Raw genomic sequence first — 22,932 nt, forward strand, 5'->3', positions numbered from 1 at the left:
TAAATATTGTCCCAAAATTATTACCATTCCATTTGATTAAAAAAATACCAATATGTTTGAAAAAAAAGTGAGAATGTCCTTCTATTAAGGGGTGTTTGTTTCCCAAACTCAAAAACTACTCTCAGGGATAAATATAAAAATTGAAATTTGATTCTTCAGTATTTTTTTTAAGTGTTTGGTACATAATTTTACATTCCTCAGAAAATTGTATTTCTAATTTTCTTTTGAGAAAATCTATATAAAATTTTATGGGGATGCACATTTTTACTTTCTCACATTAGAATAAATTCATGAGAATTATAGAGATTATTCTATTCCTTAGAACTTTTACACCGAAAAATAATTTGTTTTCAATCTTATAGCTAGCATAAACATGAATGTAGGTAGATATTCACTAACCATGGTTTTTGGTGGTGATCAGGGTTTGAACCCTGAACCTTGCATATTTTATGCATTGTTCATACCAACTGAGCTAAACTCACGATGACAGATATTTGTTAACCATGTAATTGTGGGAATATAATTCTTAGACTTAAACCAAACAAACAAAAAGGAAGAAGTTAAAATGTCCATTTGGGCGCGCAATGAAAATCAATTGCGGGAAAGTGGAAATTGAATAGAAAAAGCGTTTCAAAGCCAGCTCATCGATCCGCATCATTGTTGAGATCAAAACACGATCTTGACCGTCCATTGTAATGTTGTTGTTGGGAATGGATATAACGGATGAAAGTACTCCACGTCATCGATCCGTGGGAAACTTAACTAGCCAATAGAATCGCAAGAGCCTTCTTATATTTAAACCACCGCAACATCCAGTTTTCATCCACACCAACTTTCTTTCTCCATTTCCAATTCCCAAATCGAAACCCTAACTTTTTTCCAAGTTCCAATTCTCAATCTTTTCAATGGCGCCAAAAGGAGAGAAGAAGCCAGCAGAGAAGAAACCCGCAGAGGAGAAGAAGTCCACCGTCGCAGAGAAAGCTCCGGCGGAGAAGAAGCCAAAGGCTGGAAAGAAGCTACCAAAGGAAGGTGGTTCAGCCGCCGGAGACAAGAAGAAGAAGAGAAGCAAGAAGAGCGTTGAAACATACAAGATCTACATCTTCAAAGTTCTGAAACAAGTTCACCCAGACATTGGTATCTCAAGCAAAGCCATGGGAATCATGAACAGTTTCATCAACGATATCTTTGAGAAGCTCGCTCAAGAATCTTCCAGACTCGCTAGGTACAACAAGAAGCCGACGATCACTTCAAGGGAAATTCAGACCGCGGTCAGGCTTGTTCTGCCCGGTGAATTGGCTAAGCATGCTGTTTCTGAGGGTACTAAGGCTGTGACTAAGTTCACAAGTTCTTAGATCTGAAAACTATTTCGTTGTTAGTTTATTGGTGTTCAGTTTCGTAGATCTGGTTTTAGGTTTTATTAGTAGCTTTCCCCTGTTTTAATAATGTAATTGAAGGATTTAGGTCTGGCTGATCCTTCTTTTTCGTGTTATAATGGTGGGATTGATTTTATATGACTTCTAATATGTGTTTATGTTACACTGATCAGCGTATAATTTTTGTTTGTTTATTTACAGTTGGCATTATAACTCCTTTCAAATCTGTGGTTAATATGAATTTCTGATTTTAAGTTATCGCAAATAAGTTTATAGAAGATAAATTAAAAAAAAAAAGTACTTTTAAGCAAACCAAACAAGGACACTCATCTACCATTCCAACTTTGTCATATTTGTAAACTTGTTAAACCAACGCAACAACTCAAATGATTGAGGTCTACAATTGTACTTTACGCTGTAAAAAAAAGATTCTACTTTATTTTTAAGCAATCCATTTGTTCTAAAAATGACGCTTTTCATTGAAGGAAAGTGAAAAATGGATTACATCGTAAGAACAAATTTTACTATGGGTCTATACTAAAACCCACCTTCAAATTTTGATTCAATGATAAAACTTTGTTTAAGCAGTGTTGCTCCTCTCTTGTTTGACATTTGTTTTCTCTCTATTTCTGTTATCCATGGAGGTAGAAGAAAACAGAAGAACGAGGCGTTTCCGAAAGCACGATTTACTTGTTTGTACTTTGGCGTATTTTGGTATGCTCCCAATTTTATCCATATACTTCATGAATCACCCCGTATCTCAGTGGTAAGAAAATTCCCAGTACTGGTGGTACTTCAGTGACACCGGCGGGTGAGAAAATCCTTCCACCATCTTTAAAAATGTCTTTATATTCTAGAACTGTCCACAAACCTTGTCTTTAAACAAAACTTAGTACAATTTATCAGAGTGTAATTTTTCTAAGCAACCCTTGTGCAGTGGCGGAGCTAGAAAAAAAAAGCTAGGGTAGGCCATTAAAATTAGTTGTTGAAAAATTGTTTAAAACCTCGCAAAATAAACTGAATTATTTAAATTTTTCGGGTGGGCCACTACATCACTTTGCGGGAATTTGGATCAACCGAAACCTAAAACCGACATAAAATTGTATAAAAGCTCGCAAAATATACCTATAATTGAATTATTTAAATTTTTCGGGTGGGCCACTACATCACTTTGCGGGAATTTGGATCAACCAAAACCTAAAACCGACACAAAATTGTATAAAATCTCGCAAAATAGACCTATAATCGTTGATTTTTTAATTTTTGGGGGTGGGCCGTGGCCCACCTCAGCCCATGAAGGGCTCCGCCACTGCCCTTGTGTATTTCACAACAATGATTCGGGGAGTACAATTAAACATGCTGGAGAAGAGAATGACTTGGTCTTTTACCGCATTGAAGAATTGAGCTACCAAATTTTTGAAAAAATAATGTCCAAGTTGCAAGCAATACCTATTCACCGGCTTGAGTAGGAGTGTTAGAGCTTAGAGATATTAATAATCCACTATCCAACTAGCTTCAGTTCATTGTATAAAAAGTAAACTAAGTTCAATGCATTTTAGGAAACAGTGCTAGCTTATTTGCCTCCTTCATTGTCATTGTGATTGGCATGTTTATATAGTAAGTATGCTGCTGCTGATTGCAAAGGAACTGTAAGCACATTCAAAAATATTCTCTTCCTATTTTCACAATTCCATATGCTAGTAAACAAATCTAAAAGAATACTTTATTGCCAGATTATAGGATTAATATATAACATTTTACCCTCCAAACTTTGGCATCAGGACAAATTAATTACCTATAATCTCCAGCACAAAACCAGCTGGAAGTAGAAATATGATATTATGATGCCAATCCACTTATCCGCATTTGTACATCGCTACTTTCTCGTGGATATATTTATTCGTAATTCTCTAGCTCTCCACTATATGTATTAGCTTGACCTGCTCTGAAAATCATAAATCATTACTAGCATCATGTAGAAATTGCCATGGCTTATGACATTCCAGCTGCCCACCCATCTCCAGGTATGAAGAAATTCTACTGTGGTTTCCCCTGGCCCTGAAGCACTTGAACAATCTCATGCGCTCTAGATTCAATGCCTTTCAGGTACTCTGTCAGAATCCGTTGTTGGTAAGAACCTCCCTCCTTTGTTTTTCACCAGCGGCCAATGAGGAGAGAAAGCATGGACAAATCAAATGAACAACATCAGTTAAACAGGAGACGGAAAAAAGAGATGAACCAAATGTAGAAAGGTATAGCTTTGTCTCACAGTTCTAATTAAAGTGCGCTCCATTCGTTTCTTCAAGACAGCATAGAGCTCCTCTGGTGAAACATCCCCACCACCAATTGTCAAACCTTTGATCAAAATATTGTTCCATTCTTCTTCAGGAGCTGTGCAAGGGACCCAAAAATAGTTGATCTTGATGTAAGATATGTAACATAAGTTGAAGATAAAAGGTGGCACACTATTAACCTAGATCAGACAAACATAAAGAATACCATCCACAACATTGAGAGTTATGGGTGAACAGAAGACTAAAATATTTATCCAGGGGACATAGCCAGAAGCTATAATACTGGAAACAGGAGGTTTATCAGTTTGCCAAAACTCCTTTCATATAATCTAGTCTCCTATGACTCTTTATCAGTAAGTCATATTGGTTTACGGAGAAGGTGAATCAGAAATCACATGTACTATTGAAGTTATAGTGTTACTCTTGAATTATATTGATATCGGTATGAATGATCAGTTTGATGTTATTAAAGAAAACAAAATACTAACCCTTATTTACATTAAGACTAGACTCTTAATAAAATAAGACATGGAAGCCAGTCCTAAGACATAATCCAGCAACAAAATTGGAAGACATGGAAGCCAATCCTAAGACATGATTAGTTGTTTTCTTGTAAATTGTAATCATGATATACAAGCAAACATGGAAGCCAATCCTAAGACTAGTAACGGGACAGCTTGAAAAATTGGCAAACAATTAATCCACTGACAAAAAGAGAACTTCAAAGAGAAAGCATGGCCGAAACTTGTGCCAGATTGACCAAGAAAAAAATCATGGAGATAATGATGTTAAAATAAAGCTTCAGATGTCAAGAACTAAATGGCAGAATAATGACAAGACATGTCATGGAGCACATAAACTGCTCTGAGATCATGTTGAAGTTATTGGGTTAGTCTTATAGTTCTAATTAAATAAGGAAATGAATTATGATATATAAGGAAACGTGGAAATTAATCTTAAGACATAATGTAAGATACTTTAGACTACTCTTTAGATATAATCGAAATGTTATAAGATGCTTTTCATATTTTAAAAACTGAAAAAACTATGACATTTTTACATGATTTCATACATATTCAACTTGTGCTACCTTTTAAATTTATCAAACCAAATTGAATGAACAATCCATATAAGAGATATTTCGACAAATCAATCCTTGCCTTGGTCCTCTCAACAAGAGAACCACCAGTTCATCGTTAAGGAGGACGAAAATCCAACAAGAGAATCCATAATTGAAAATTAGGAATCGTTTTGTGGCAGAAGATTTGTAAACTTGGACGAAAGAGCAAAACAAAAACAACACTGAAAGAACAAAAGAAACAGAAACAACGAGATAAAACAAAAAAAAAAACCCGAGAATATAGAGCACACAAGAACACAGCAAAATCAATATGGTTCACCCTACAATCAAGGGCTACATCCTCAGACGAAAAAGTAAACATATTTCACTATGTTCTTGTGAATTACAGGTAATATTCAGTAAAGAACTCACTCACAGATTCCAATTGAGTACTCAAGTACAAAACTTTATACCACTCTCTTTCTAGTGTTTACATAAAACTTTTCAAGTTAACTTTTTTACTGTATTTAGACTATTGGGACTATAGTCCTCCTTAAACAGGAGTCCCAATACACGAAAGAGAGAGGATGCGGAGGTATCACACAGATTCTCTCAAGCGCTCAAGAGCAAAGATCCATACCTCTTTCACTCTCTCTAGTGTTTATAGAAAACTTCACATGTTAACTTCATTACTGAGTTCAGACTACTTGGGCTAGAGACCTCCTTATACAGGAGTCTCAATACACGAGAGAAAATTCAAGGATGTCATACTTAGAATAACTACCAATGACCTTCAAATATTTGTTTCTATCACTATACATTGATGCATACCACACAATGCTTCAACAAGTACTCAGGACCATAAAACGATACAAATAGGACTGTTGTTAGATCAAACCCAATTGGAACAGACAAAGAGATAAGATGATGCAGACATACACATAAAATGAAGACACTTAAACGAAAAAGAGTTCAAGCCAAATTCAACATATTCTTTCTAGAAAACAAGGGATGTAATTCTTATATTTAACTTTACAATTAGATGTTTTTTCTATAACAGAAATGATTAGGATGATAAAGACACCTTGGATTATGGTTTCAAGGAATTGCTCATCCTTCAAAACTTCCTTCCCTGCAAGAACAATACAAAGACATTCTAAATTAAATATAAAAATTAAGTAATCCTTCCAACCATGAAGATATGTTGACTAGCAAGAAGCCAAGAAGACATATTATGACGAAAATGTTTGTCTTAAACTTTTGTTTTCTATGCATCAGCTGTGAAAATTGATATATGCAACCTTGTTTCAAATATTATATTGATAAGTATGTCTTCATAAGCAATATTAAACAAAGTGATAAAAGCAACCCTGTCACACCAGCTGTGAAATGTGTTATTGCTAATCATCTTAATTTGGTCAAGTTTATTTTCCTACTCGCCCTATTTCCCAATTTTTCTCCTGTTCAAATAAGTGCTTGAAATATGCAGAAAAAAAAGAAGATAACATAACCCTGTACACGACTAGTGTCATGCTCCCACAAGCAAATAATCATCTATTCAGCTATAAACTATAAACAAACCTTTCATGGCATAAGTGCGTTTTGAGAGAGAGTTGGAAGCATAAAGCTGCAAGACCTTTTGCAACATAGCCTCAAGCCCAGGCTTATCACCATCTCCCTTTGCCTGCTCAATATAGGCAACATACTGTTTAGTCTTAAGTAATATATAATGTAATTACAGTAGAAAAAGTGAGATATAGAAGTGTATGTCATATAAAGTGCATATCATAAACAAAATACACACCAAACCAAACATAGGAATGAAAATAGTAACTGTCGCACTTGCTATCTTTTTGACATATAAAAGCTAATGAGTTCTAAGGATAGTATAGATAAAAGGCAACGTTAGCTGTTATTAGAGCACAGTGTGTTTACTGACAAATTAAATTATTACAGGTTAAATAAAAAGCAGTGGTGAAAAACAGACTCACTTGTCTTAGTTGTGCACTAACTTCAGCAAGGAAACCTTCATCCAGCTGTCCTGCTTGTTCCCTTTGATTTATTTCCTAATGATTATGATGAATTTTTTAAATAGTTAGACAAGATTTGCTGAAAATATACGTTAAAGGTCATAACAACCCATTGGCAAAAATAAATTATCAAAATAAAAGCTGGCCATTTAGAAGCGAAGAAAGATTATATATACAAATTTGTGGTTGCAGAGAGCCAATCACCTTCCATCACAAATACATGGGGCTAATTTCAATCAAGTGTGCATTAGAGAAATTAGAAGAATGCACAGGCATATTATGTTGTTCGATTTTGCTGAGTACCTATCACATTGATTAGTATTGTCACTGTTATAGTCATTTGGCCTCCTAAGTCTCATCTAATTGATTTTTCACATAACCTGAAGGCGAATTAAGCTTAATGTTAACAGACTGATTACACTTGTCACTGAATATAGAAATGCAGAAATACAGTTTGCGTTCCAGTGAAACAGGCCACTCTTGCTAAAATCACTGAGAAACAAAAGTACTCACCATTTCCATCAATTTGAGTGCCTGAGGATCTTTGGGAGGCCAAGAAATCTCTCCTTCATCATTAATCACAGGTTTTAAAACTCCCTTCAGGACATCTGTTGCAGACTCTATCTTTTCCTGCAAAGCAAGTACATAGTAACAAGATTATTGTCCAAAGAAGCAATGAATAAAATAAAACCAACATTGAACAATACTCAAAGGAGTGAAGAGGGAGATATACCTTAGTCTTGTTAACCACAAGATCCACCACATTCATAACCGTTGCAGCCAATTCTTCATAATCTTTCTGCATACCAACGATAAACAGAAATAAAAATAGTGTGACAATTATGAAAGAACTATACAGAAACTGTCTATGGAAACACTGACAGAGACTTAGAAGCGTACTTTATCATCCTCAGACTTGCAAGTATCAGATCTTGCGGCAAGTCGTATCCAGAAGTCCGGATTGAAAGCAAGGATGTTTTCAACAACGAGTTTCTCAAGCTGTTTTCAAATGAAGCGATTATTAACAAACCTTGTCAAAAATTTATCAATTAATCGCAATACTATCTCTCACTAATAACTTATATTTGTTTTCTGAAGTATTATATCATCAGTTGATTACTGCAATGGCTTATGATCAACAATACTATAGTATCAAGCTTAAATAAAATTCTTTCAAGTACACATTTTCTGATGCAAATTTCTCAGCACGTATTGCAAAAAAATAATCAATATAATTTTTAAATTTTTAGAAACAAATATATTCCTCTTGCATGGCACATGTACCTATACCAAGGCTCAATTTGGCGAGACAAAATTTTGACCTCATAGCGGATAACTTATAGCTTATAAGCTCATATGACTAAGATAGACCTGTTTGGTGATAATTATTTTCTAACAAGCTTATCATATTTTTTTACTTACTTAATCTATTTCAATAAATGTTTGAGCTTATAGGTTATCATTTTCTTTCTCAATCTTACCCATTGATTAATTTAATTATGAACTGAAATATATTTTTGTCATTTTTGCATTAATCGGTTAGTTCAACTGCTAATTTGACCAAACAATTTGGGTTCAGTATGTTAGTTTTTATCCGCTATCTTCAGTTACAAGCTCATCCACTGTTAGCTAGCTTACGAGCTATCCGCCTAATACATAAAATTGAGTCCTAAATCATGAAACATACCTATCTACTATAAAATGTAAATAGCTAAATGCAATTTTCAAGCAAAAAAAGATAGTGTAAGTTAGAAAATCATACTTCACGAGGATTAGCTTCCCGAAGCATATCAATGAGATGATCAATTGCAACAGTCTTCTTAAAAGCTTCTTCGGCTTCTTGATTGGCTGCACATATCAAAGTTTTCCTGTTTTTAGATCCAAACACGCAATTTCATTCAAATTTACTATTTCAGATAGCTAGCTACACTAGAAGTGAAAAATACGAATAATAATAATAATAATAAGAATCAGTAACATCTATCTACATTACCTCTTTCTCGAATTTGAAGTAAACAGTGTAAGCTTCCTCAAGCTACGTTCGTGGTTCGAGAGATTCTGAATTTTCCGATTCTGCAGCAGTGTACGCCAAAGTAAAGGATGGAAATGATGTGATTAATTAGTGAGCGTGAAGTGATTAAACGAAATGCATAATTAATGTAAGAAATGGAAAGAACGTACTTGTTGTAGTAGTGGACATGATGATGATGATGAATGTGGATTAGGAAAAGAAGAGAGAGTATTAGCGGAAGCGGAGATAGAGAACGCGTTCATTATTCTCATTCTTCAGCTGGAGCGAGGGATAGTTGGTTCGGTGGCGGGAGAGAGGTCTCTGATGACCCTTTGCGTATCCAAATCCCAACCATACAATACAAACTCTCTCGCAATCAATTTTCTATTTTTATTATTTATCCCAACAAAAAATAAATTGAGTAAATTGGTTATTTGCGTACCAGACTTTGCACTTTGTTGTTGTAAAGGTCTCTCTGATTCAGGATTGATTAAATACAAAATAATCATTAGATGTGCACGTGCACATCTCAGTTTAGTCTCATAGAAGTTTTAATCATGAGTCACTAGTCAGGGCCTTTGTGACAGCGATGTGCAAAATCAAGACCAAAATGACTATTTACTCAAAAATAAACTTGAAAACTCTAACTCTACGGGTATGTAGCTATAGAATATGACGCACTTGCCTTCACTAACTTGTTTCTTAAGTATTTCTAAAATGCTGAAGTCACTTCAGTATAGAATCAAAACTAATACTTACACTAACTTCTCTTTCAATATGAATTGACGTGATATTATTTAAAATTAATATCTCAAAATTAACGTATTATACGCTTCAAAACGAATAAAATATCAATCATTTGATAAGATCCATGAGTATGTTTTTTCTTAAAGTAAAGAAATCACAAAACATAGTATGGAAGTGAAGAGAATCAGGTAGATCGGTTTGAAATTTGTATTTAAAATCAATAATATATTTGTAATTACCCACATAGAAAAATATTTTAAAAAAATTAGGTGGATGGGCTGTGGCCCACCTATGCCCAAGTGGTGCTCCGCCACCGTCAACGTTTAATGGAACTTGACAATTTGACATTTTACTCGTGTTTCAAGTTTCTAGTGTCGATAACCAAACCAATTATTATCAACGAATCACATTATGAGGGGTAGCGCACACGAAGAAACGAAAAATGTTGCAAAAGAGGGGAGGTTAAGCCAAATGTAGGAAGTCATGTATCCTTAACAAGAGAAATCACACTCTACCCACGTAATTCGCCGATCAAAGATTAAATTTTATTGGTCACACACAACAAGAGCTTGGAAAAAATCCTCGATGGAAACATTTGGGGATAAAGCAGTAGTGTAATACCACCTGACGTACTTGAGTCAGACTTCAGTCCAAGATCTTAGAAGTGTCATATCCTCTAAGTACTTAAAAGTCTCAGACTTATAAGTACTCATTGGAGGCACCACAAGATCCTTAGGTCTTAAAGCTTGTTGAAGCTTTCAGATTTTGACAAGTAGGACGAGTGTTTGCTCATAAATGCATGCATTTTTCATAACACACAATCAATCAAATAGATTTTTTGCGCAATTTATCCATTTATCTTTATATTTTATTTACATTTATACATTTCTTAATTTAGTAACTCTTGTACCAAAAAAAAATATAGTAACTCAAAAAACACTCAAACACCATACTTAATACTCTTTTTGGTAACTTTCTTCTATCAATATGACCAAATGCTTCCTCTTTTCCTAGAGTCATGGCTGCCTCAAGATAATCTACAAAGACACTTACCTTGTGCCTCACTCTAAGAGGAGATTCATATAGTTAAGAAATATAACGTGATAAAAATAATGTCTCACATTTAATATTTTAGCAGATCCTAATAGTGTCTTCATCTACACTTGATTATCTGGAATTAAACTTTAAACTTTCATGCATGTCGGATTGTCCTTGCATAGAGTTTTCATCTAAATATTCGTCTCTGAAAAGTACACATGAGCATCCATAAAGTGCTGAGGAAATTAAATTAAATTCATCATTATTAAAGGTACAATGTATCCTTCCAATATTCTACTTACCCATTTCATGCTCACACCTAAAGCATATCTTTTACAATATCTCGTAGCGTTTCAAAGATTCTCAAACCCATCATGATAATATTATACTCCTTCCGGTCCTATCTACAAGAGAAAGTTGATTTTTTAAATACATTGAATAATGTATGTATTAGTCAAGAACCTAAACCAAATACATAAATTATTTAATGTATATAAAAAGTTAATTGTTTCTTGTAAATAGGACCGGAGAGAGTATACAATTTCAAAAAAGTGTTTTCTGTCGTTTAGTATGGCCGAATTATTAAATCCATTCCCTACTTCACTTTCCAGGTTTTGCTTATCTGTGTTCATTCAATTTGGTCAAAGAGGAACCATTCAAGTCTATAACACCCACATTAGTGATTTGCTTTGAAAATGAAAATACGCAAATAGGTCAGAGACGGAAGGAAAAAAAAGTTGAATTCAGAACCGAAAGAAATTCTAATGGGTCACTACTAGACAATAGTAGTATGAAATGGAAATCTTTTTTCAATAGTACTATGTCTTTATCATAATTTGTTGGAAGATTATTTCAAACCAGACAAAGTAGGTACAGAACCAACATACTCCTTCCGTCCCGGAATATCTGATCCATTTTCTAAAAAAAAGTGTCCCAAAATAACCGAGTCATTTCAATTTTCAATACAACTTCCATCATTCCCAATACAATATAACTCTAATTAATACTACTTTCATCATTCCCAATACAATATATTCCACTTTCCCCTTTATTTATACATTTTTCTTAATCTATGTGAAAAATCAAACTGGCTCAGATAAAACGGGACGGAGGGAGTAATATTCCAAATGATGAGGGATGAATAGCTCAATTAGCTTGAATAAAGGATTAAAGGAGTTGACGAGTACATGTCTAAGGTTCAAGTCTTGATAATGAGAAAAAAATACAAATATAACAATTAATACATTAATATTTGTCAATTAATTTTTTTTTTCTTTTTCAGACGGTGGAAAAGATTAAAACTATCGAAGAAATAATTTTTTGAAGGATTATCAAAGAAATAATATTCCTAACATTTTGTCAAAAGAAATTCTCTAATCATATTTTTGTTAAAAAGAACTTCCTCTTATACTGATGTTCAATTTGTCTTTCTTTTAGAAAAACACAACAAACAATAGTGATCCGTGAGCAGTTCATGCAAACAGAAATTAAGAGCAATTTTTGGTGTCTCATATAATTCCTTCAAAATCAACAAAAATGTTATGAAAATAGAGATAAGGAAGTGAAAGAGAGAAAAGTAAGAGTTGGATCAAGGACCTTAATGAAACACATTCTCTACTTTACACGTAAGAAATATTGAAATTTTACTTTTATCACTTTTTCTTCATCATTTCTATTTTCATAATACATTATCAATACAAACGATTTTTTTTAAGAGGAGTGTTATTTGAACATCCTTTAATTGACAACTTATTGGGACAACCATAATTTGTAAAGAAAGAATAGGTATTTGTACGAAAATCAAAACAATAGAGAGATAAAGTAAAAAATAATGTGAGTATGAGAGAGAAAGTTGTAGCAAAAGTTGTCACAAAATGGATGTTCAAATATCATTTCTCTTTTTTTAATATTTATATCATCATTCTTCTTAAGATCATGAGTAAAAAAGAATTTTGGAGAAAGAGTTTCAATTTCTTTTACAAGATATATTAAGGAGAGTACAATAAATACAACTAGAGATAATTTACAGCGCAATTGAACTTTATCTTATTACATTTTTTTTGAAGGAAACTTTATCTTATTACATGAATACTTGTCTAAGGGTTTGATAGAGTTTATGAACGTAATTGATGTGATATTCTAAATTTTTTCAGCTTATTTTAATAACTGATCCACGCAACTTATGAAAAACAATTATAACTTATATAAAAATAATACATCTACTAATAATTTTCTCTTTAATGATAGAAACTGCTTATAAAATATTTATAATGAAAGGGGTTGAGTGCTAAATATATTTATGTCTTTATTTATGATAATCACCCTCTTGTAAAATAGTGAGTGTAACTTATAAAATGTGACGTAGGTAGTAACTTCTTGAAACTTAATGGAGAGTAGATTGTTAGACTATGTGCAATGGTTGTGTTGAACCTGACATTAAACAAGCAAAAGCAGTCCAATGGTGTGTTTAGAGGTTGTTGAATGGTGAAATGGATGATGAAAGGATTCAACACAATTGAAACATGCACCGTGTGCCACGCGTCACTTGATTATTGGCTGAAACAGGGAGCGTGCAATACACGCGGGGACAAGGCGCGTGGGCGCTGCAGAGGACGGTGAGAGAGAATGGGTTATGAATAGATAGGGACACGTGGCGAGATATGATTGACTGTTCAGATTCTTTTTTTTAATAATTGGACCTCAATTATTTAGTTGTAAATTAATTTTTTTTAAAAAATAAAAAATACTAAAATTCATGATTTTTTTTTCTCTATAAATAGAAACTTGATTCATTTGATTTGGACACAGAAAAAAAATCAAGTTTTTCATTATCTTCATCTTATTATTATCTTTCTATTAGTAAACTAAGTGAAAATTGTGATACGAATCAAAAAAGTGATGAGTGCAATGAGCTCTGAGTTTGTCTTCTCCGCTCAAGGTGATCCAAACCTGCAACACACAAAAAAACCTCCTGACCCCCATAAGCCTGCCGCCCCAAAGCCTTCATTTCGTGAAAAACTATTAGGAACTTCTCAAGAATTTCCAATCCGCGAGAAAGAAGATATGATTGAGAAACAACTGGTTCGAATAGAGCATGAAAATGGCAACCGACTCCTCCCCAAAGTTTACCTGGAACCAAAGGTCTTCCAAGAACTCTGCACGCCAAGGAAGGATGCCCTTGTTGTCAAGCTGTTGGGAAAGAACCTCGGCTACAACATCATGAAAGATCGACTTCAAAAAATATGGAGACTCCAAGGAGGATTCGAAATAATGGATAACGACAATGGTTTTTATATGGTAAAGTTTGATCAGGCTGCGGATAAAGAGAAGGTAATCACTGGTGGTCCTTGGTTAATTTATGACCATTGTCTAGCAGTCACGCATTGGTCCCCTGAATTCGCCTCGCCGAATGCTAAAGTGGAACGCACTGTAGTTTGGGTTCGATTTCCAGGTTTGAATTTGGTTTATTATGATGAAAGCTTCCTTCTAGCAATGGCATCAGCACTTGGCCGTCCCATAAAGGTGGACACAAATACCCTGAAGGTTGAAAGAGGAAAATTTGCAAGAGTTTGTGTCGAAATTGATCTCACACTCCCAGTTGTTGGAAAAATTTGGGTGAATGGCCACTGGTACAAAGTTCAGTACGAAGGTCTACACCTAATATGCACCACGTGTGGATGTTACGGCCATCTGGGAAGAAATTGCATCGCCACACCAACCAGAACCGATCCAGTAGAACCACCGCAACAACAATCTGAAACCAACCATCAAGGAACGAGTCGGCAACTGAGTCAGAGCAATCCCACCGCAACTCAGTCTCAATTAATGCCAGATTCTCAAAACGGTAAGACAATAATTACTCTTCCTATTGATTCATCAACAAATAATGGCCAAATTATTAGTATTGATGACGGCAATAAAGAGCTACATGGAGAGTGGCTTCTTGTCACTAGAAAAAAGAAATCAACCGCAAATCCCACTTTATTTTCCTCAAAATCCGTTACCAATAAAACTAACCGTTTTACTGCTCTGTCAACCATGCACCAAAAATCAAGACCTGGCCCACCCAATCAAAAATTTCCACCACGTCCCAATCCCAATGATATCACACGTGCAAACAAAGCCACAAGCGACCCAAAAAGGCGGCGGCAAGATGAAAACCATTTTGACCCCATCTTAGAACATTCCTTTGTCCCCACATCTACCAAGTCCAACACAAATCCAGTAGCTAGCATTCCTAAAAAAAATGCCAAGCCATCCTATGTTGTTAAGACTTACCCCACAATAACAAATAACCAAATGATCACTACTCCGACCCCACATATCCATGACCAAACTAACATGAGTGAATTAAACCCAAGACAAAATCTCATCCTTACACCAACGAACAACAGCTCACCAGCTCACCTTGAACCAAATATTGACCAAAACATGTCTCAAATTTGTGGTATCAGCAAGGATGCACAAGTGAATAACAATGTTAATGTGGAAAATTTCGACTCCCATGGTGACAATGAGGAAGACATGGTCACGTAGCTTTTCAATTATTGCTTCTCTCTGTCTCCTAGTATTTGTTATGGATGCTCTCCTAGATACTTCAATCCTCTCTTGGAATATTAGAGAGGCTCATAATAACAATGCCAGAAGACATCTGAAAGATTTGATTAGAAAGCACAATCCAACTTTCATGGCTATCTACGAGACTCACATTCCTTTCAGCAGATTATCATCTTTTTGGACAACTAATGGCTACTCTCCGGTACATGTAATAGAAGCTAATGGTCACTCTGGAGGAATTTGGCTTCTTATTCAATCAGTTACAAACATTACCTCAACTGTTCTTGACTCCAACCACTACTCCATAACATTCTCCATCAGTCGTGGCAATGCCATCACTACTTGCACTTGCATCTATGCAAGCCCTAAACCTGCCATACGCCCTAATCTCTGGAATCACCTTATTAACATCAACCAAACCATTGACGTTCCGTGGATGATCATAGGTGATTTTAATGAAACACTTCTCCCTAGCGACCAAAGAGGTGGAACTTTCCATCACAACCGAGCTGCCCTTTTCTCCAACCTCATGATTAACTGCAACCTCCTGGACCTCACAACAACTGGTGGTCGTTTTACTTGGCACAGAAACAATAACGGCATCCGTATCATCTCCAAGAAACTCGACAGAGGCCTTGCCAATGTTGACTGACGTTTATCCTTTCCTGAAGCTTTCATAGAGGTATTATGTCGTCTTCATTCAGATCATAACCCCCTCATTCTCCGCTTTGGTGGTCTTCCTTTAGCTAGCGGGACTAGACCTTTCCGTTTTGAAGCTGCATGGATCGACCATAGTGACTATGCTGATGTTGTTAAAAGATCTTGGTTATCCTCCAACCATAACACCACTGCTTCACTGAATAAAGTTAGACAAAACTCCATTACTTTCAACCAAGAAGTTTTTGGAAACATTTTTCAAAGAAAAAAGCGTGTGGAAAGTCGTCTCAAGGGTATCCAAAACTATTTGGAGAGAGTTGACTCTCTTCGACACACCCTCTTTGAAAAAGAATTGCAGCAAGAATACAACCACATTCTCTTCCAAGAAGAAATGCTTTGGTACCAAAAGTCTAGGGAGCAATGGGTAAAATTTGGAGATAAAAACAGTGCTTTCTTCCATGCCCAAACTATCATTAGAAGAAAAAGAAACAGAATCCATAGGCTTCAACTTTCGAATGGTGTTTCCACCGCCGATAGCAATATCCTCCAAGAAGAAGCCCAAAAAATTTTCAAGAATTTTTTTGGTGGCAACCAAAACCCCCACAACCGAACCCACAATGAAGGCGCCCACCCCGTCCTTGATGAAGATGGAAAAAATTCCCTCACCGCTCCTATTACCAAAGCGGAAGTTTTTGCTGCCCTCAACTCCATGAAACCATACAAAGCCCCGGGACCAGATGGCTTCCATTGCACATTCTTCAAACAATATTAGCACATTGTTGGTGATGACATTTTCCATTTAGTCCACTCAGCCTTCCTCACAGGTCATTTTGATCCGGAGATCTTAAACACTCTCATTGCACTCATTCCTAAAGTTGACCCTCCCAACACTTTCAAAGACTTTAGGCCCATCAGTCTTTGTAACATTGTCTACAAAATTATGACAAAGGTGTTAGTACATCGTCTAAGACCCATACTTAATAATATTATTGGTCCCTATCAAAGCAGTTTTCTGCCTGGTAGGGGCACATCTGATAACTCAATTGTTTTGCAGGAGATTGTGCATTTCATGAGAAGATCCAAAAGAAAGAAGGGCTATGTAGCTTTCAAGCTGGATTTGGAAAAAGATTTCGATAATGTTAATTGGGATTTTCTCAATTTTTGTCTCCATGATTTTGGTTTTCCAGACATCGCCATCAAGCTCATCATGCATTGTGTATCCTCACCCACCTACTCTATATTATGGAACGGTAACAAGATGCCTTCTTTCAAGCCTACTCACGGTCTCAGACAAGGTGATCCACTCTCCCCGTATCTCTTCATCATGTGTATGGAAAAGCTGTCAGTTGCTATCAACAATGCTGTCATTCAAGGAAGCTGGGAACCAATCCATATTACTAATGGCGGTCCTCAGATATCTCACCTCCTCTTTGCTGATGATGTTCTCCTCTTCACCAAGGCTAAAAGCTCCCAATTTCGTTTCATCAACAGCTTATTTGACAGATTCAGTCGAGCTTCAGGTTTGAAAATTAATATTTCCAAGTCAAGAGCATTCTACTCTTCCGGCACACCTAACAGAAAAATCAATAAATTAACCTCTATTTCTGGAATTCAAAGCACTACTTCTCTTGGAAAGTATCTAGGCTTCCCAATGCTCCATGGCCGGCCTAAAAGAAGCGATTTCAACTTCATCATTGAAAAAATGCAAACTAGACTTGCATCTTGGAAGAATAGACTCCTCAATAGAACAGGTAGATTGACTCTTGCAACCTCTATTTTATCCTCCATACCTAATTACTATATGCAGATTAATTGGCTCCCTCAGAATATTTGTGATAGTATTGACCAAACAACCCGCAATTTCATCTGGAAAGGCACAAATAACAAAGGGGTTCATCTGGTTAATTGGAGAAAGGTTACTAGGCCGAAATATCTTGGTGGTTTGGGCATTCGAACAGCTAGAGATGCCAACACTTGTCTTCTAGGTAAGCTTGTTTGGGACATGGTCCAATCCACAAACAAATTATGGGTGAATCTCCTCTCAAGCAAATATATAGCTGGCCCAAACATCCTTCAAGCTAGGCATGGCAACAAAACCCATACCCGCGGTTACCCGCCCGAACCAAACCCAATTTGACGGGTTTTCCCCGTTTTGACTGGGTTTGGGTATGGGTATGGGTTTTCCCCGATTTCAAAAAACGGGTATGGGACGGGTAACGGGTATATAGGTACCCACACCCAAACCCATCCCAAATGTAAAAAATTACTTTATGATGATATGTCATGTTATTTTGTTTGATAATTGTCATTTCAATAAAAACTACCGTTGATATTTAAAGGATCAATTGAATCAATCTGTCTAACAAATGTTAAAATGGGCGTATTGTTGGATAATGTATTACAACGTTGCTTTTGGGGATGAAAAAAAAACTTATATTTTTTATTAAAAAATTATTCAATGCGGGGACGGGGATGGGGCGGGGATACCCGAACCCGTCGGGGACGGGGATGGGATTCAATTTCTCATCCCCGTTGGGTATGGGTAGGGTAACGGGTAAGTATATTCAAATCGGGTATGGGGACGGGGAAGGTAAAACCCGTCCCAACCCCGCCCCATTGCCATGCCTACTTCAAGCAAATGCAAACAGCAGCAGTTCTCCTTCTCGGTCCTCTATTATTCGAGCCAAAAATGTTCTTAAGAGTGGATACAGTTGGCGTGCTGGAGCGGGCACTGTAACACCCCGTTTTCCCAACATGAAAATTTCGTTTAAAATCAGAGTATTTTGATCACAACGGAATGTCACATACTTCAATTAAATCATAAAATGGATAATAATAATTATCCTTCAAATTCAACATCATGAAAAATCTTAAACTATTGCAGCGGAAAATAGTTCAACATTTAAAAGTCTTGGCACGCAGGCCTTATTGAAAAATCTCATAAATTAGTTCATAAAAGAGACACGTAAGGAATAGAAGTAAAAGCAAGCCCCCATCCCGTTACGTATCAGAGCACCTAGACACCAACTGAGAGTCCACTCATGAACGCCTCTAATCTTTATTACCTGCACATTACCCACGGTCGAGGCAACATATACGCAGAAGGGGTGAGATTTCATAATCAATACATTAAGCATATAATCCAATAAAATGCATTTAACAACTTAAACATTAATAACATATCAACAATTAACAATTAGCATAATTTTTCATTACATAACAAATACAATCATCAATACCATTACTAATTCTCATCACAAATCATAATCAACTTAACACTCAACTTGACGACACAACTCATCCTTGACCATGCAACTCTATCAACTCGACAACATCTTGACAACTTAAACATCATGAACCTCTTGATATGCAAATGCATTTGGTACCAATACAGAGCATCAAGCTCCCAACCAACTTATATGAGCGTAATTAGGCTCTTCAGGGCATCAAGCCCCCAACATAGTGAGCAAAAGCTCCAGGGCATCAAGCCCTCACCAATCATGTGAATGACTAAGCATTCCAGGGCATCAAGCCCTCAACCAACTTATATGAGTATGCAATGGACTCAACTTCCAACAACTTAGACAACGACGTGTACAACTCATACGACTCATAATCATGGACAACTTCTTAAATTCCAACAACATAGACCGACTCATGCAACCTCAAGACACTAACAGTCGACAACAGAAAACAGCAGCAACATACAACAATTAACAACGCTTGAATGTGTTAACATTCACATAAGGAATTAATTACATCAATATAAATATCATAAAACATCATTATAGCATTCATGCAGCAACACTTCTAATTTTCAGTCACCATAACAGACTTCTGGAGCTTATGAAAGCATCCTAAACAGCTCTCTAACTTACTTCTAAGGTCATCTCAAGACTACACGTGCGAAAGGATCGCATCGGGACAATTTTGGGCAACTAACAGCTTAACTCGCAGTGGCGAGTAACTTCACTCGCACTGGCGAGCAAAGTGTGCATTCGGGGTTCCTACGTATTTACTCGCAGTGGCGAGTTATTCTGCTCGCAGTTGCGAGCTCACAGGTCACTCGCAGTTGCGAGTTGCATTGCTCGCAGTTGCGAGTTCTGGGTTCTAGCTCGCAGATGCGAGTGTTCTTGCTCGCAGGTGCGAGCGATGAATGTCAGTACGGCCAGAAACCTAAAAATCACAACTTTTCACCTATATTCATGATTCCTTCATCCAAATGGCATCTAATTATCATCTTAAGTCATATCTAAGGTCTGTATACTAATTTTACATCAATCTAACATCTGTTCTTGATTTATTCATCAAAATTGATCCTAAACCTAATTCTCAATTCTCACCAAAACTTAACCTAATCATGCTAAATTCATCCTATAGAATTATACCCTTAATAATATTGAAAATTAGTCTCACCCTTACCTGGTTATGATGAAATCGCAGCTCTCCCTCTGGTTCTCCTCTTTTCTGACTTTTCTCCCTTTTTCTCCAAAAACGTACGTATTCTGTTTTCTAACTTTTGTTGTCTATTTATCTCTCCTAATTACTCTTATCACTACTAATTGCTCATCTCACAACACAGCCCAATTTTTAATATTTTTATTTTATTTATCAAATCTTATTTTATTTAATAATAAAATAAGTCATAACAACATAACAACTTCACCACAACAAAATATCCCTCATAATTCAGTTATAAATCATATAACCCATTCAACTTCATAAATCATAAAATTCACACATATCAGTCATGAAAATCACGTAAATCATATATATAAATATATTTTTAAATAATCGAATAATTAAGACGGCCGTTACAACTCTCCCCAACTTATAGAATTTTCGTCCTCGAAAATTTACCTCAGATCAACGATCCTCACCCTCCGCCTGAGTACCAGATAAAGCAAACACCTTCCCACTAGCTTGAGCCTTCTTAGGTTTCTTGCACTGTGAACCCATGTGACCTTCTTCATTGCAGTTAAAACACACCACATCATCATGCTTACACTCTATAATAGTATGTCCCTTTCTACCACAACGAAAGCATCGTTTCACCTCTCCAGTACAAGCATTACGCTTATGGCCCTTCTCACCACATGTGTAGCAAACAACCTCAGCATTAGTATCTTTCCTTTCCGGTTTCCTTTCATCATTCACCCTTTGACTATCCTTATCAGCAGGGGCATTGTAAGGCTTATAACGATTTTGTTGGTTCTTACTCTTCCGCTCATTCCTGATCTTGTAATGGGTTATAGTATCTTCTTCATAAATTCTGCAACTGCTCACCAGCTCGGAAAAATTACGGATCTGCTGATATCCAATGGCCCGCTTGATCTCAGGACGTAAGCCATTCTCAAACTTAATACACTTAGAAAATTCAGCAGTCTCAGCAGAGTAGTGTGGATAAAACTTAGCTAATTCCACGAACTTAGCAGCATACTCAGTCACCAACATTTCACCTTGCTTCAACTCAAGAAACTCAATCTCTTTCTTCCCGCGAACATCCTCCGGAAAGTACCTGTTTAGGAACTCCCTCCTAAACACAACCCAAGTAACGACCGTATCATCTTGCTCTAAGTTAGGTAGAAGACTAACCCACCAGTCATCAGCTTCCTCAGATAGCATGTGCGTACCAAAACGCACCTTCTGATCATCAGTACATTGCATAACTCTGAAAATTCTTTCAACCTCCTTGAGCCACGTCTGTGCTCCATCAGGGTCGTACCTTCCTTTGAAAGTAGGAGGATGATTCCTCACAAAAGTCTCCAACATTCTCACATCAGCATTAACACCAGCACCAGCATTTGGTTGTTGTCCTATAGCTTGGGCCACGGCTTCCAAGGCAGCAGCCATCGCAGCATCATTTCTTCCAGCCATTCTAGTTCTCTTATAACAGATAAGATTTGCAGCTTCCAGTTTTCTTCATTGCGCAACACACAACAATTAGAATGACACAATAAGGATATCCTAACTGTTAAAACGACACAACTTGACTCACTACTTGGCCGGACGGACCGACCTGCTCTGATACCAATTGTAACACCCCGTTTTCCCAACATGAAAATTTCGTTTAAAATCAGAGTATTTTGATCACAACGGAATGTCACATACTTCAATTAAATCATAAAATGGATAATAATAATTATCCTTCAAATTCAACATCATGAAAAATCTTAAACTATTGCAGCGGAAAATAGTTCAACATTTAAAAGTCTTGGCACGCAGGCCTTATTGAAAAATCTCATAAATTAGTTCATAAAAGAGACACGTAAGGAATAGAAGTAAAAGCAAGCCCCCATCCCGTTACGTATCAGAGCACCTAGACACCAACTGAGAGTCCACTCATGAACGCCTCTAATCTTTATTACCTGCACATTACCCACGGTCGAGGCAACATATACGCAGAAGGGGTGAGATTTCATAATCAATACATTAAGCATATAATCCAATAAAATGCATTTAACAACTTAAACATTAATAACATATCAACAATTAACAATTAGCATAATTTTTCATTACATAACAAATACAATCATCAATACCATTACTAATTCTCATCACAAATCATAATCAACTTAACACTCAACTTGACGACACAACTCATCCTTGACCATGTAACTCTATCAACTCGACAACATCTTGACAACTTAAACATCATGAACCTCTTGATATGCAAATGCATTTGGTACCAATACAGAGCATCAAGCTCCCAACCAACTTATATGAGCGTAATTAGGCTCTTCAGGGCATCAAGCCCCCAACATAGTGAGCAAAAGCTCCAGGGCATCAAGCCCTCACCAATCATGTGAATGACTAAGCATTCCAGGGCATCAAGCCCTCAACCAACTTATATGAGTATGCAATGGACTCAACTTCCAACAACTTAGACAACGACGTGTACAACTCATACGACTCATAATCATGGACAACTTCTTAAATTCCAACAACATAGACCGACTCATGCAACCTCAAGACACTAACAGTCGACAACAGAAAACAGCAGCAACATACAACAATTAACAACGCTTGAATGTGTTAACATTCACATAAGGAATTAATTACATCAATATAAATATCATAAAACATCATTATAGCATTCATGCAGCAACACTTCTAATTTTCAGTCACCATAACAGACTTCTGGAGCTTATGAAAGCATCCTAAA

The 22,932-nt window shown here is 36.3% G+C and overlaps 3 protein-coding genes across 3 annotated transcripts; 2 read left to right on the forward strand and 1 right to left on the reverse strand.

The window, feature by feature from the left end:
- Nucleotides 1-825: 825 nt before the first annotated feature.
- Nucleotides 826-1,536, forward strand: LOC146931127 (putative histone H2B.1). Its single transcript, XM_085702609.1, has one exon. The coding sequence runs from the start codon at nt 906-908 to the stop codon at nt 1,350-1,352; it is 447 nt and encodes a 148-aa protein (XP_085558735.1). The 5' UTR covers nt 826-905; the 3' UTR covers nt 1,353-1,536.
- A 1,532-nt stretch (nt 1,537-3,068) lies between these two features.
- LOC146931128 (uncharacterized) lies at nt 3,069-9,140 on the reverse strand. Its single transcript, XM_085702610.1, has 11 exons — nt 8,939-9,140; nt 8,751-8,830; nt 8,520-8,625; nt 7,658-7,756; nt 7,491-7,556; nt 7,271-7,387; nt 6,719-6,793; nt 6,309-6,411; nt 5,812-5,859; nt 3,643-3,764; nt 3,069-3,518 (listed from the first exon to the last, which is right to left on the reverse strand). The coding sequence occupies exons 1-11, from the start codon at nt 9,038-9,040 to the stop codon at nt 3,411-3,413; spliced, it is 1,026 nt and encodes a 341-aa protein (XP_085558736.1). The 5' UTR covers nt 9,041-9,140; the 3' UTR covers nt 3,069-3,410.
- A 4,320-nt stretch (nt 9,141-13,460) lies between these two features.
- LOC146931129 (uncharacterized) lies at nt 13,461-15,089 on the forward strand. Its single transcript, XM_085707637.1, has one exon. It carries the CDS (start codon nt 13,461-13,463, stop codon nt 15,087-15,089), a length of 1,629 nt encoding a protein of 542 aa, XP_085563763.1.
- The last annotated feature ends 7,843 nt before the right edge of the window (nt 15,090-22,932 follow it).

Source organism: Medicago sativa, chromosome 4 (assembly GCF_051527215.1).
Source record: "Medicago sativa cultivar Bolivia chromosome 4, Bolivia_mono, whole genome shotgun sequence".
NCBI lineage: Eukaryota > Viridiplantae > Streptophyta > Magnoliopsida > Fabales > Fabaceae > Medicago > Medicago sativa.

Bases quoted from the DNA above. Each gene is read 5' to 3' on its own strand.
- LOC146931128 (XM_085702610.1), bottom strand. From the start codon at position 9,040: ATGAGAATAATGAACGCGTTCTCTATCTCCGCTTCCGCTAATACTCTC. The intron at 8,626-8,750 runs GTAATGTAGATA...ATCTAAAAACAG, and splicing joins ACTTCAAATTCGAGAAAGAG to GAAAACTTTGATATGTGCAG. The intron at 7,388-7,490 runs GTATATCTCCCT...CTTGCTTTGCAG, and splicing joins TTGTGGTTAACAAGACTAAG to GAAAAGATAGAGTCTGCAAC.
- LOC146931129 (XM_085707637.1), top strand. From the start codon at position 13,461: ATGAGCTCTGAGTTTGTCTTCTCCGCTCAAGGTGATCCAAACCTGCAA.
- LOC146931127 (XM_085702609.1), top strand. From the start codon at position 906: ATGGCGCCAAAAGGAGAGAAGAAGCCAGCAGAGAAGAAACCCGCAGAG.